This window comes from Channa argus, chromosome 5, assembly GCF_033026475.1.
Source record: "Channa argus isolate prfri chromosome 5, Channa argus male v1.0, whole genome shotgun sequence".
Classification (NCBI taxonomy): Eukaryota; Metazoa; Chordata; class Actinopteri; order Anabantiformes; family Channidae; genus Channa; species Channa argus.
The window spans coordinates 17,265,816-17,280,576 of record NC_090201.1 but is presented as its reverse complement, the minus strand read 5'-3'; the positions used below and the strand labels follow the sequence as shown (position 1 = coordinate 17,280,576).

At 40.2% G+C, this 14,761-nt stretch overlaps 1 protein-coding gene across 2 annotated transcripts; it reads left to right on the top strand.

Moving 5' to 3' along the window:
* The first annotated feature begins 327 nt into the window (after positions 1-327).
* Positions 328-14,474, top strand: prdm2b (PR domain containing 2, with ZNF domain b). 2 transcript variants are annotated; one of them, XM_067503437.1, is made up of 7 exons: positions 328-457; positions 1,989-2,092; positions 2,464-2,616; positions 3,476-3,602; positions 6,043-6,147; positions 7,989-12,535; positions 12,940-14,474. In XM_067503437.1, exons 1-7 carry the CDS (start codon positions 343-345, stop codon positions 12,955-12,957), a joined length of 5,169 nt encoding a protein of 1,722 aa, XP_067359538.1. In that variant the 5' UTR covers positions 328-342; the 3' UTR covers positions 12,958-14,474. The 2 variants fall into 2 exon arrangements, with proteins under 2 accessions (XP_067359538.1, XP_067359539.1); XM_067503438.1 differs by lacking the exons at positions 328-457; positions 1,989-2,092; positions 2,464-2,616; positions 3,476-3,602 and adding an exon at positions 3,653-4,100.
* Positions 14,475-14,761: the final 287 nt, after the last annotated feature.

The window sequence follows — 14,761 nt, the reverse complement described above, 5'->3', positions numbered from 1 at the left end:
TCATATGAGGAACTTGGGCACCCAAACCACTATGGAAAAGAGGCACTGACATTTTTTTCTGGTGTTAGATGTCAGTTAAATTAAAAAACAACACCAAAAAACCCCTAAATATTTTAAAGGCATCTGGTATAGCGTTAACCTTAAGAGCATCCATTCACATGTGCTGCTCCTTTTTAATCACTTACTTTATAATCACAGTTCATGTGATCGTGCCTTGCTTAGTGTTGATAAATCTTTAAATGTGCAAAAAGAAATGCACCTAAAGCCGAGAGTTTGTGATAATGAAGGAAAAAGGCGATGAGAAATGTGTGTGTTTTTTGTGTGTACTATCTACAATAGGTTATGGCGATTACGGCAAGCATGGTGGAAACTCTAGATGGAATTCCAGCTCATGTGTGGAAGGGTTTGCCTGACTGTTTGAGTTTTGGACCTTCTGCTATAAATCAAAGCCGTATTGGTGAGTAAATAAGTAATAATATTGACTGTCTGCAACCTCTGATGCTAGGCCACAGTGAGGCTAGGCTGCAATGGTAACTAGAGAACTTCACAGTTTCACATTGATCAGATAGTGTCACCAAGAGGGGATATGAGCCCTACTCATATCTGAAATAAAAAAGGCTTTCAGTATTTTCTGTTATACTTAAGATGTGCAGTGGGGATCCTTTACAAATTAATTATTCCTAAACCTGATGAACACCATCCATTAGATTTTGTCCCACAAGGAGCTATACACTGACTTTCTACTTTATCGAGTGCACGATCTCATCCTACCAAAGACAACACCAAGATATAATGTATGTGAAGCTCATAATATTCAGTTTTTGTTGACATTTTTACAAAAGTTTAAATTAGCAGGAAGGGCATCCGCCCTTAAAAACTCATGCCAAATGAATTTGCGGAACATGATCCGCTGTGGCGAATCTTTATAAGCCTTTCTGAAATGTAGTCTGTTTCCTGTTCTTAGCTGACAGGAGTTTTACCCAGTGTGGTCTTCCCCTGCTATAGCCCATCCTTAAGGTTCAACATGTGCTATCAGAGATGCTGTTCTGCATACCTCAGTTGTAATGAGTGGGTATTTGAGGTAACGTTGCCTTTTATCAGCTTGAACCAGGCTGGTCATTCTACTCTGACCACACCTATCCTCTGGCATAGACCAGCCATTTTCGCCCAGAGAAGTGCTGCTTGCTGGATATTTTCTCTTTTTCAGACTATTTTCATAAACCCTAGAGATGCAATTACGTGTGGAAAATCGCAGTAGATCAGGATTTTCTAAAATACTCAGAACAGCCCATCTGGCACCAACAACCATGCGCCGTTCCAAATCGCCTAAATCACCTTTCTTCCCCATTCTGATGCTTGGTCTGAACTTCAGCAGATCTTCCTGAACAAGTCTGCATTCCTAAGGCACTAAGTTGCTGCCATGTATTGGCTGATTAAAGTGGCCAGTGAGTGTATAACCCACCACTGCCTTAATGTTGTCAGGGGAATAACAGATAATTTAATTAATTCTCTGTGATTGGTAAAAACACAAAATAAAAGTAGACATTTTGGTAGAGTTTGTATATTGGATTGCATTAGACTGTAGAGGTGACTAATACTAATTAATTTCTTTATTGTTTACTTAGGAGAAAATAGAATAATACTTCTTAGCCCAGTGTAATGTCAAAGTATAGTTTGACATTATAGACATAGTCATGTAAAAATAATTGCCTTGAAACTTGTGGATTTGAGCTGAACTAGTTTGTCACATGTTGTCGAAACAGTCTCATTCATAAATGAATTATAAATAACATTCCACATTAACCCTCTAAATTAATCCTGATAGTTATTCACTGTAATTACAAAGTCTGAGTCACAAGTAAAACACAGAACAGAATGTCTGTAGTGGGATCTACTCTTTAAATGTACCCATGTACAGAAACATGTTTAGTAATTAAAATATAAAATCATAAAAGGTAAGAGATGTTGTTCCACATTTCTATTTTCAGGTGTATGGGCCACTCAGGTCATTCCTAAGGGAAAGAGGTTTGGTCCATTTGTTGGAGAAAAGAAGAAAAGGTCCCAGGTGACAAGTAATGTTTACATGTGGGAGGTATGTTACAGGCTGCGTTGTTGGCTACTTTCCCTAAAACCCTCACCTCCACCTTTCTTGTCATTACTCCCTGGCTAAAACAAGTCCAACTACATTCTCAATAGAGCATTACACCCACGGGTCAAATGGGTTCATACTACAGCTATAAAATCAGTCATCGGCTGCAACAGTCACATTATAAGTTGACAAATAAATGCTGCTTTGAAAGGAAATTGTATTAGAAAGAAAAAGTATTACTACAATGTTATGACAAATGTTTTAGCCACTTGAACAAAGGTGACCGCTTTCAGTGCTTCTACCCAGGCTTCCTAGATAGAACAATATACATATACGTTTTTCTATGACCTAATCTTTGTACATGTGTACTGCAGGTTTATTTCCCAGCACGGGGCTGGATGTGTGTTGACGCCACAGACCCCATGAAGGGGAACTGGTTGCGATATGTGAACTGGGCACGCTCCAGTAAAGAGCAAAATCTTTTCCCCCTGGAGATCAATAGAGCCATTTACTACAAAGTGTTAAGGGTAAGTTAAACACACACTCAGAAAATGTAACAACTCCTATTTCCAGTGGTACACAGACTGAAATTTGAAAAAGTGAATGCATAATAAGTGTGCTGGGATGGATTGTATCGAAAGGATGCACACATTATGATATGAGAACCACTAATTAGCAACTTAGCCTTTATTGTTAATTACCAATCATAGCACAAATAACCAACAATAGCAACAACTAGAAAATTCTAAACAGCAATTTTCTACCTATTTAAAAGATCTAGCTGCACAAGTGATATAGCTTACTTCTCTGCCTTTAAAGTTACCTGAACATGAAATCTTATGTTCATGTAACTAATGTTATAATACAGTCTTTCGGCTATGACGCCTATATTTTTCAGATTGTGTTGAACTTTTTTAGAGATTAAATTCAACTGTATAGCCATATTTAAGGATCTACTTTATGCACCACATAACACTTAACTAAATAACAATAAGACCGGTCTGTATAAAACGGTACAGTTCAACATCAGAATAAAACACATGCTCCAAAATGACCATAAGGTTGCATCAAGTCCCTCTCTAAATCAGCTTCAACAAAATATAAAACATTAGGCTGTAACCTCACTGATGTAGTATTCGAAATTATGGACACTGAAGATAATTATCAATCATGCTTAAATAAGAATAGGTTAGACTGAGGTAACAACAGATGCAGTACATTCAACATACTATCCAACAGTATATACCGCAGGAGACTATAGAGAAGACGGTGCCAAATTCCATACACCCCCTAGACTGATTAGATGCACAGTGGCCCAGATATTCCGCTTGCTTCTCAGCAAGCTCGGCTGTGATTGGAGGCCGAGCTCATCTCTCATTGTTGCAGCCTATCGAGCCGGGAGAGGAGCTGCTGGTGTGGTACACTGTGGAAGACAACCCCGAGATAACAGCTGCACTGGAGGAAGAAAGAGCCAGCAGTCTGAGCAGGAAAAATTCAGCCAGGGCGAAGCGAGGTGAGGCCTCACTCTTAACCACGATGTCATTACTGGTTGGTTTGAATGCTTTCTATGTGTGCTGCACACATGCCACATAGACGGATGCACGGTTTGATTTGCTAGTGGCTCAGACGAAGTTGAAGAGCGAGCAGGCGAGCTAGCTAGCTAAAGGAGGAAGGCTAGTGGAGGCTAACGTTAACGGCTCCGATGTGTGGGGCTTCTCACTACTTTGATACCCCAGCCAAAATTCGTCTCTGCGGGCGGATTTAGCTATAAATAACGACACACGGGCATCCTCTTTGTACTAAAATACTCAGTTTAGTTGTTGAACGAGTACGTGGGCAACTTTTCGGCAGCTTTTCCTCCCGTGGGTCCTGGCGTTGTAGGATGTGACCTTCCTTTAGTTCCTAAAGCACCAAAGCCATCCATCGGTGAGCCTCCCTATTTGATGATGGCCTAGCAAGTTAGCTAACTAGCTGGCCCCCCTGATCAAACTGCAGGCCCCTCGGGGAGCAGGTATTGGATAACAACTTTAAATATAGCTCTTAAATCTTGTGGGAATTGTTTAAAATGATCCATTTCACGTATTTGGGTCCAGAATAACCAGTTGAGCGAGTTGACATAGTTGCAAGCTAACATTAGGCTAAACGGCTACGTCTAAACAACACGGAAATATCTGAGTAAACGAACAGATGGCAAACTCTGGAGTGAAATGTTCTTTAAACTCAGAATATCAATACTTTGGAAAGACATTTATCGCAGTGGTACTATTTGTAACTGACCATTCTAATGTTGTAGCCCGATTTTATAGCATTAGCATGCGTTATTTCGTAAACCTTTTTCAACATTTGACAAAACACCCTAAACATATCTCTGTTTTAGTAAGGCAGGTTGACCATCAACCTGGCCCCTCATTTTATAAGAAACTCTCTTTTTGATTGGTACAGTATATGTCAAATTTACAATTTATCAGTGTGAACCTTGGACATAGTATTTTCATTAAAGATATTTGGATCGTGGCAAATTCCAATGCAGGACTATGTAGTAGAGGCGATATAACACTGTTCTGCCAGTTGTGGAGTTATGTGTGTTGAAGTAAGATCTCTGGCACGGGGAAATGCTTTAGTGTTAAGAAATCTGGCAGAAATACTGAAATAACATCACAACAATGCAACACAGGATTTTGATGCTTGCAAAGGTCGTTTCCAGACTTGGATTCTGTGTTAAGGTGTAATCATCACAAAGCATGAAAACAAGCAATCCATCCTTCTTGTACCTCAAAGTGAAATGAAGGTTTGACAGCCACAGCTCTTAAATTTGTATGGCTTTAATCTGGTCCTGGCTTTTGTAGTTTGAGTTTGTGTAATTCCTTTTAAAATAAAGAAGTCCATTTAATTTTGTGTGTAACCTTTAGGCAATAGCCTCTAGGGCGTCACCTCTATACACTCTAGTGTGGTGTGGTGGCTTTTGGCAGTTCTGTGCTACTGAGCAAATTCAACCTTTACAAAGCCTACCTGTCCTGTTACCATAAGCTTAATATCAAGCATCTTATGTTTTATTTAACCAGTGAAATGCAGAGTTGGTTTGCTTGTACACAGAATTTGTGTTGCTGTAGATTCAGCAAAATGCATCTGGCCATGCTGGTCAGGTGACTGACCTGCAGCATGTGTTCCCTGGTATGAATTAGGCTTTGTAGGTCAGGTCAGATGACCTTGTTGACATACTCATATGATGGGTGTTGCTGCAGAAACCTCTTAGGGTTGGATGAGGCTTGAGAATTCAAAATTGTGTTCTTTAAGCCATTGCCTGAAACTCATTATTATTCATATGATCAGATGTGTTAAATTACTGTTGCATGCATGCCCATAAATATGACTAAAATGTGAAGCAGCATTAGGAAGTTTAGTGGGGGGTAGTTCATATATTTAAATTTAAAAGTGCACTTTAGGACAGCTAAATTCTGTTTGCACAGAGCATCACCCCATTGTGCTATGATTTAATAAATTGATTAATTATTTGATAGTTTTAAAAAAACACCCTTACATTCTGCTAATGCTAGTAAATAACACAGGAAGACTGTAAACACAACAGGGACCACTGTCATAGACCAGAGAGTGGAAAGAGATGACAGATACGCAAACAGTGACATGTCGAATAAAATATCACAATGTAAGTGGTTATGAACCTTTTCTAATTGTAACCTTTCACCATTCATTGTAGATTTACAAATTCTTTACAAATTGAGCTATTTAGGTCATCTGGCAAATATTTCTCTTTTTTAGATTGCAGTAGATACATTATCGCAGGGGAAATAATTGCAGTGTTGTTGTTGTTTTGTTTTTTTCTAACGTTGTGTAGCCCTACTTTCATTATTTCTTCGTTGTGACAGTTTCTGCCAACTAAATATTTGTTTTTGTTAAAGTCTGATACAAAGTGATGTATTAATTTGTACTCGTAGCCAGAAGAAAGCTGGTTGAGAGAGCCAGACAGGCGGATTTGGGTGGATTCAAGAAAACAAGCAGAACCAAACCCACTTTCAAAGAAATGTGGGATGAGGAAGAAGGTAAGTTGACCTATTGTCATCAATTAGTGTTAATTCAAATATTTTCATGCACTTATCAACTTACCATGTCTCTCGGGGCTTGACATTAACGCTTACCCGAAGCAAGTAAATTTTATGTAAACTTTTGTGTTATGTGGGTCACCCCGCTACAGATTTGTTAAAATCTTTTTCATTGTAGAGCTGCATGCAGCGTGTCCACAACCTCTGATTTCAGGAGAACCAGAGATCGGGTCATTTTTATTTCTTATTTGATGTTGTCCTACCCCTGTTTACAAACTTTACAATAAACGTAATACATTTATTTATTTTTGGCCCTTTTGACTTATCCCCTACGTTCAGGGTCGCCACAGCGGATCATTTGTCCACATGTTGATTTGGCACAAGTTTTATGCTGGATGCCCTTGCTGACGCAACCCTCCCCGATTTCTAGCGGGCTTGGACCGGCACAGCACAGCTGGGGAGGGGAATGGACTGTTGGGGGTTTGGTCTCTTGCACAGGAACACCTCGACAAGTGGTTGGGAAGAGCAGGGTGTGACCCTACGGCCACTCTACCAACTGCGCCAGTGCCGCCCCCAAATTTTACAATAACTTTATGTAGCATTACTGACAGGATTCACGCTACAGATGAAGCGCTCACCCTGTTTGAATGTGGCAAAATATCTGTGTTGTTAAGAAAATGTAGAAAATACTTCAGCAGCTTCAAATTTTGCTGATCTATGCGATTTCTGGTTTAAAAAAAACAGAATTGAAAGGAAAAACAAACACAGCTAAAAGAAGCTTGCAACTTTTTCATAAGGTTATTGTATATTAAACCTATAAGCTTAGAGACTGACTGTTTTGCCTCACTGTAAGCAGCTGTTCAAAGCGTGATCTGTGAACTTTACCAAAATGTTTGCAAAGACAATAGTAAAAAATTGCAAAATATTTTTTAATTTTGACCACGTGGCAGAAAATCTTGCAATTGTTGAATCTTCACTGTGTAGTAGACTATTTTACAATGAATACCATTCAAAAACAGGGGCCCTGCCTTCAGGTATCTCTGCACTGGTTTGTGCGTTAAGTAACTACTATTTCCTGATATCTGTAGCAATGAAAAATCAGCAAATAGATCAGCAAATTGATTTATGGGAGCTTTGATTTCTTTTCCCGTTCCATCTCTTTGAAGCCACAGTAACACAGTGTCAGCTTTATTTAATTTAGTTTTAATAAAAGGGTAGAACAACACTCCTGCCTGTATGTTTCTTATTATGCATTATTCAAAGGCCCCGTAATCTCATTGAGGTCATGCCAGTGTTTTAACATATTTATGAATCAGGCCCTTTCAGTATTTGGATCAATTAGCTTCTTTAAATATAAGGTGTAAAGTCAGACTATAGATGTTATATTAATTTGTCAGATAGATATTCTATCAACATGTTAACTTTTCTGCTGTTCATCTCACTGTAGTATTTCTGCTTTCTCAATCAACAAAAACATAGATACAACATTAAATTCTTACATTATTTGTAATTGTATTGTTTTAATTATAAGTCAGTTTCATCCTTTTTTGTGTCCCTGGTATTAGTGGACAACCCTTACTTATCTACTAGCTTTGCATATTAATAAGCTAACTATTGACAAATTCACTGTTTAGTTTATTTATGTTTTAATACGTCTACATTTTCTCTTTTGGACAAGTAAATTTAGCTACCTACAAGTAAAACATCTCAGCTACTTGCCCAAATGTCAAGTGGTCTAAAAAGCCTGTCAAGACCTGTCTTTATTTTCAAGTTTTAAGCATGTTACTTGTGTTTCTTGAAACCCCTAAACATTGTGTAATGGAAACCACCTTTGTTTGTAGGTCTGAAGGAGGAAGACGAGAAGCCATCATCCTTAGGGTCCTCATTGGAGTGCCAGGAAACCCAGGCACTGGGATGCATTGATCACAGAGATGTGCAGGACATGTCAGTAGAATTGACAGACAGGAGAAATGTGGAGGAGGAGGAAGAAGAAGAAGACAATGAAGAAGAAGAGCAGGAGGAGGAGAATTCTGATTATTCTGAGGGTATAGTTGAAGTACAGCAGCATTCTGCTCAGAATATACCTGCAACTCTACAAAAAAAGCAGTGTGACTTGTCACCGACTCCTGGTGAAGAAAGCCAAAATGATTCAGAGGTAAAGTCTGAGTCTTTGTTGCTTACAGTGCATGAACAAGATGCTGATCTTGATCTTGACCTCGACCCTGATGGAGACCTTGAAAGTGATCCTCATGAAGAGTCATATCCTTGTCAGCACTGTGAGCGACATTTCTCAACCAAACAGGGTCTGGAGCGCCACACACACATTCATGCCATCAACACCCAGCAAACACAACTTTTCAAGTGTCGGTTCTGCAGTAAATCCTTTGGCTCACAGGTGGGGCGGCGGCGGCATGAGAGAAGGCATGAGAACGGACCTAAGAAAAGGCCTGGCACTCTGACGGGAGAAGCAGATCCGTTCAGTCCGGTAGTGCAGACTGACTGTTCAAGTCCCGACTGCACCAGCCCAACTATTCACTATGTAGCCATAGGGTCCCAGCCTACTAGAGGATCTCTACACAACTCTGAGATACAGAGAAAAGTTTTGGGAAACCATGCTGACCGTCCTTTTTTATTGGATGAAAATGGGGAGTCAAAGGAACTTCATCCTTGCAAATACTGCAATAAAGCATTTGGCACACACACCAATATGCGACGCCACCAACGCAGAATACATGAACGGCACTTGTTACCAAAAGGAGTTCGCAGGAAAGGCATGCTGCTGCAAGAGGCATCAGTGCAGCAACAGCCTGATGAATCGCCCAGCACCAGCCCTCCACTGGTCTACTTGCCCAGTGCAGATACAGAAGATGAGGTGGATGGGGATGACTATGCAGTTGACATTTCCAAAAATATCTCTGAAAATCTGACCTTCTACATTGATGGCAAAATTGTGTCCACTAGTTCGGCGAGCAGCTGTGAGGTAATAGAGGTGGACTCGAGATCAGCAGCTTTGTTTGGTCTGGACACAGTCATAATCAGCCCAAATCAGATCAGTCAGGCACTGAAGGTGGAGGGGAGAATGAATGTTGCAAAGCAAGTAACAAACTTTGGCCAACCAGCAGGAAAAAGAAGAACATCTACACCCCCACTTGTTCCCAGTCTTAAAGTGGAGACAGAAACAGCATCTTTGACAGCCTCATCATCATCATCATCATCATCATCCTCCTCTACATCTTCCTCGTCCAACTTGCTAGTAGGAGGACTTTTCCAACAAGCCACAGATTCATCAGTGTGTCAGCGAGAGAAAACTGTTTATCTCTCACCGAAGCTCAAACAGCTCCTTCAGACACAAGATATTCAAAAATCAACTATTTCCCTGATAACAGAAAGCCATAGACTGGCCTCCCCACTGCCAGTCACAGGACTACAAGGGGCTTCAAGCAGATTTAAGAGAAGAACCGCTTCTCCCCCATCATCTCCACAGCTCAGCCCTACATTGAAATCAGAGAGCTGTAAAACTGAGGTGACAAGCTCATACACGCTTAAGGTGCCAAAACTAGAAAGCCACAGCTCGTCACCTCCTAGTAACCTATTGGACAAAGATGAGGGGGACACCCTGAGCCCTTCTGGAAAGAATATGCACAGCGAAACACCATCTACAAGCGGAGGAAATTCCTGTAATCAGCAGCCCTTGGATCTGTCAAATTCTCTGACCAAAAAAAGTGACAGCTTGAACAAGGTGCTGGGGGATTCTGCTCTAGATTTAAGCGTGAATCACAAGAACACACTTGAACCCGAATTAAAGGGAAGTTCGGCACCACAACCACTAATAAAAAAGAGGAAGCCTAACACCAGCATGCTTGAAAAGGTGCTGATGAATGAGTATGTAGGCTTGCCTTTGCCAGGCGAGGAGGGTCCCTTAGCCTTAGCAAGTGGTTTCCATTCTCGCTCTACAAATGTTGCATCTGATTCTGCACATCCCTCTCCACCATCGTTGACCCCTGTCACCATGAACCCCTCTTCGCCGTGTACTTCGATTGTGACATCCCCAACACCGCCTCCCCCTGTGCTACCTACTGTACCATCCCCACTGACTTTGCCCAGCTCTCCCCTCTCTCAGCCTTCAGATTCACCTGCACTGAGACCACTTCCTGTCCTCTCACCCAAAATGTCTCCAAGATCTGTTGAACACAAGCCTATGTTAGACTCAGAGGAGACATTGTTAAAGGTAGAAAACAAAGACGAGAAAGACAGTTGTATCTATAAATCACTGGACTCAGCAAACACTCCACCTAAAGATCCCCTTGATTGTTCAGTAACGCAAAGCCCTCATGAGCCTGTATCAGAAGAGCTGCCTTCTACAGTAGATGTTTCTCTAGTTATGATTAGAAACAGTCAGCTAAACTGCAAAATGAGCCATAACTCTGACTTGGAGATAGAGAAACCTTTGAATTCCAACTTTGCTGCTCTTCCATCCAAACCAGAATCCTTATCTCCTTCAACATCTTCTCCATCACTCAGCCCATCCCAATCACTAGCTTCACAATCCATGAATAAGATTAAGGTAAAAGAAGAGCATCAGCAGTGCGTAGATGAGTTGTCACTTAAAAATAATGCACCTAAGGATGTTGTTGAGTCTTTACCTCAGCTTCCTACTCCTGATGATAAACCTTTGGGTAAAGCCTGTGAGGCAGAAGAAGTTGACTCAACATATTGCAAGACTTTTGTGTGTAATGTCTGTGAAAAGCCTTTTAATTCTATCAAAGAGCTAAGTGGGCATATAACAGAGCATGCTGCAGATTGGCCATTCAAATGTGAATTCTGTGTGCAGCTGTTTGGTGAAGCTCCAGCCCTGCTGGCTCACCGGACAACACTACACGGGGTGGGCAAGATTTTTGTGTGCTCTATTTGTTCGAAAGAGTTTGCGTTTCTCTGTAACCTTCAGCAGCACCAAATAGATCTACATCCAAACGAGACATGTTCCCATACAACTGTAGAGAGTGGAAAGCTTAGACCACAAAACTACACAGATCCATCCAGAGCCAAAGAGGAAAGCAGCCCTTCAACACCAGCACCAGAGATAACAGATGAACCTGCCCCACATTCAGATGTAGCAAAAGAGGATGATGTTAATGGTAACCATGCAGAAGATGGGGCAGAGGACCCCAATGAGGAGCTGTACACTACAATAAAAATTATGGCATCAGAAGGAGGGAAGCCTAAAGACCCCGACGTTCGCCTTGGCATTAATCAACACTACCCCAGTTATAAACCACCTCCTTTTCCTTATCATAGCCGTTCTCATGCAGGCTCTGTGGCTTCGGCCACTAACTTCACCACCCACAACATACCACAAACGTTCAGCACTGCCATTCGCTGTACGAAGTGTGGCAACAGTTTTGACAACATGCCCGAACTGCACAAGCATATATTAGCCTGTGCTAATGCCAGTGATAAGAAGCGTTACACTCCCAAGAAGAACCCCATCCCCCTCAAGCAAATAGTGAAGAGCCCAAATGGAGTTGTGTCACCCACAGCAGCCACTTCAGGCCAGAGTGCTTTCCGTAGAATGGGTCAGCCAAAGAGACTAAACTTTAATCAAGATACAGGAAAAACAAAAATGAGTGCCCTCAGTAAGAAGAAGAACCAGCTCATTCAGAAGGCAATTTCACAGAAAAATAAAGCTGCCACTACTGCAAAGAAGGCTGCTGTTAAAGCTGAACAAGAGCAGGCCTTTAATGTCTGCCCTCACTGCAGTCGGGAGTTTACTTATCCTGCAAGTCTCAGTAAACATATGGTAGTCAGCTGTCCCATGAAGCCTGTTGTAAAAAGGGGCAAGAAAGTTCTGGCAGAGGTGAAAAAAGAGGCTGTAGTAGATAAAAACATGAATCTTAGAAAGAAAGCTTCAGACTGTGAAATACCGCAGACAGGGCCGATATCTAAACCCTTGGGAAAAACCAGGGCTCGTAGCTCCGGTGTAGCGACAGACCATGGACCTTCCCAAGTAAGCAAAAGAAAACCTGCTACACTGGGCCATCTAAAGAGGCCTGCTTCATTTCCAGCACTAGTTTCTGCTGGCAAAAAAACTAAGAAGGGCCAAGTTCAGTCGCTGCCTCCCACGCCTTCATCCCCTGACACTCCCAGTGACACGGCACAACAACGGCCAGCCAATAGAATGCAGCGTATGGGAAAAGAAGTAGCACCCAAGAGGCTAGCAGAGGCCAAGTCAACATCACCACAACAGCTGAGGAAAGAGGAGCGATTCTCTCTCCGATCAAGGGAGAGGGTTGGAGGTCCAGTCACCAGGAGCTTACAAATGGCCAACGCAGCTCCTCCTGCTGAGGTTAAAATTGATGAAGCACCAATTCAAGAGCCAAAAGACACTCAGGTGAGATAAAGACCTGCTTTTCCAGAACTTCTCCAGCTGACATCATCTGAACCACGTACTGATGGAAAACTCCTCTGGGTGATCGAGAGGAGTTTTTCAGCAGAGAAATATTTTAATATAGAAAAGTCAGAGGGATGTTTCAAAACCATTATATACATTTACACAGGCTGAGAGCCTTAATTTTTATATTTTTGACCAAAATGCCTTTATAACTTGGTTTTTAGAGAGTACTCAGTTGTATTTATGACTGGATACATTGATCCCCATGTTGGATGGACTGGTATTAGTTTAAAAACTACATCATATCATGTGCATTGTGTAAGGAAAAAACACTAAATCAAAATCAAAAGTTAAACAATTAATAGATTATCAAAAGTTGCTCATCTTCGTCTTTTGTGTTACAGGAGGTATTGATAAAGTGAACCATGTGGACACTGGTGAGCTCCTCCTGGGAATATGATGCTTACTTCTCATCTCTGGACTAATCAAGGCATTGACTTTTTTTGTTGTGGGCTTATTTACTCAAACCTAGTGAAGTCTGCTTATCTCAAATGCCTATGCTGAATTAAAGGAGGGAACTCTTTATCTTCCATCTGTCTTGTCTGAACTGAACTGAGCCTTGATTTTAGCCAGCCTTGCAAAAAAAGGAAAAAAGACAATGTAAATGACATTAAGCTAATATATACAAAACGTGTCATTACTTGACCCAAAACAGTAACATTAGGGCTCCGTTAATTTGGGAAAGCAGATAAATTGCAAATGGCAATCATGCATCAGTTAGGGTTAGGGAATCGTGTTTATCCTTTCTTTACATATTTTTCCCTATTGGTTGTTTAGATTTTTGGATGTTTCCACTGTCTCTTAATGCATGTGCTGAATAGGGTGTAACTAGCTGAAGCCGATTTCCATGTCTATCCAAACTGGCACCTACTTCAGTTAATACAAAATTTGCAAAGTATGTATGTTTGATTTAAATTTATGTAGTCATTATATTGTAGTATATATCTTATTGGCTTATTTTGTTTGGGAAACATAAATGAAAATGGCAGTTGTTTACTGCAACAATTGGTCCTCAGGAACACTGTAAATGTGTGTGTGGTAAGTATGTATATGCTTATGGTTGGATGTGCGGCCTAACAGATAATCCTTTTGTCTAATTATCAAGTACATCATGCTTTTACTTGCTTCTGTTTTTTTTTTTTTTTAAATATCTGAGATTAGCAGGTATTACAATGTCAGTCTTGAAAACAGTTAATATTCCATACAGCTCATTGTCAGCACTTTAAAACAAACTTAATGTTTTTTTTTTTTTGTTTGTTTTTTGGCAAATCTCAGAATTGGTTGCCTTTGAGCAATTTAATACATGAAAATGACACATGAACCAACTTTTATGTGCCAAAATACATGATACAGATCCTGGAAGAAAAGTAGCTAAATTGAATGCAGAATTTTTATTTTATTTTATTTACTTATTTTTTTTTTCTTTGTGTGTGTGTGTTTCTGTTTTAAGTGGACATGAAATGTTGCATCATGTGTAGATTTTCTCAAGAGCCAAGTCACAGTGAATGATTTTTGTCTTAGGACAAATTAAATTTTGTTTGAGTTTTTGTTAAGGCTGTTATGATAATGTCAGTAAGACCCAACCAAGAAAACACTTTTTACTTTTAGTTTATAGCTCACCCTATTTTCTCTTACTTTTGAACATATCCAGTGGGATAGGAGACACACAGGCAGTGCTTGAATGCTTGTAGCATGTTATGGGAAAATAAATTGAAGAATATGATTTGAATCTAATTTATATATTTCCATGATAAATTTACATGTTTTGCCTTTCAGCATCAAGATTATGTATTTAAGGATGAACAAAGACAAAATTCTGAATGACCTCAAGTAAAACATTGCTGTAATTGACATAATAAAAAATTGTTTGTTTTTTTCAGTTTGTGTAAAGCTTTTATTATTTTTAATACAGGGTTTAGAAATATAGCATCTCTGCAAAATCTGGGCATGAACTGCTTTTACATTTAATTGCTAAAAATGATCTACTGTTGATCAACATTAGGCTGTTTCCAGTCTTGCACATATTGGATTATTTTTGTTGAAACTTTCTAGTTCATGATTTAATGTGTCTTGTATGTTTTTCTATATTATAATATTTTGCAAGCAGTTAACACATAACTGGGTGCGACTTAGTGCAGGCTATTTTACTTATTATTTTGACATTAT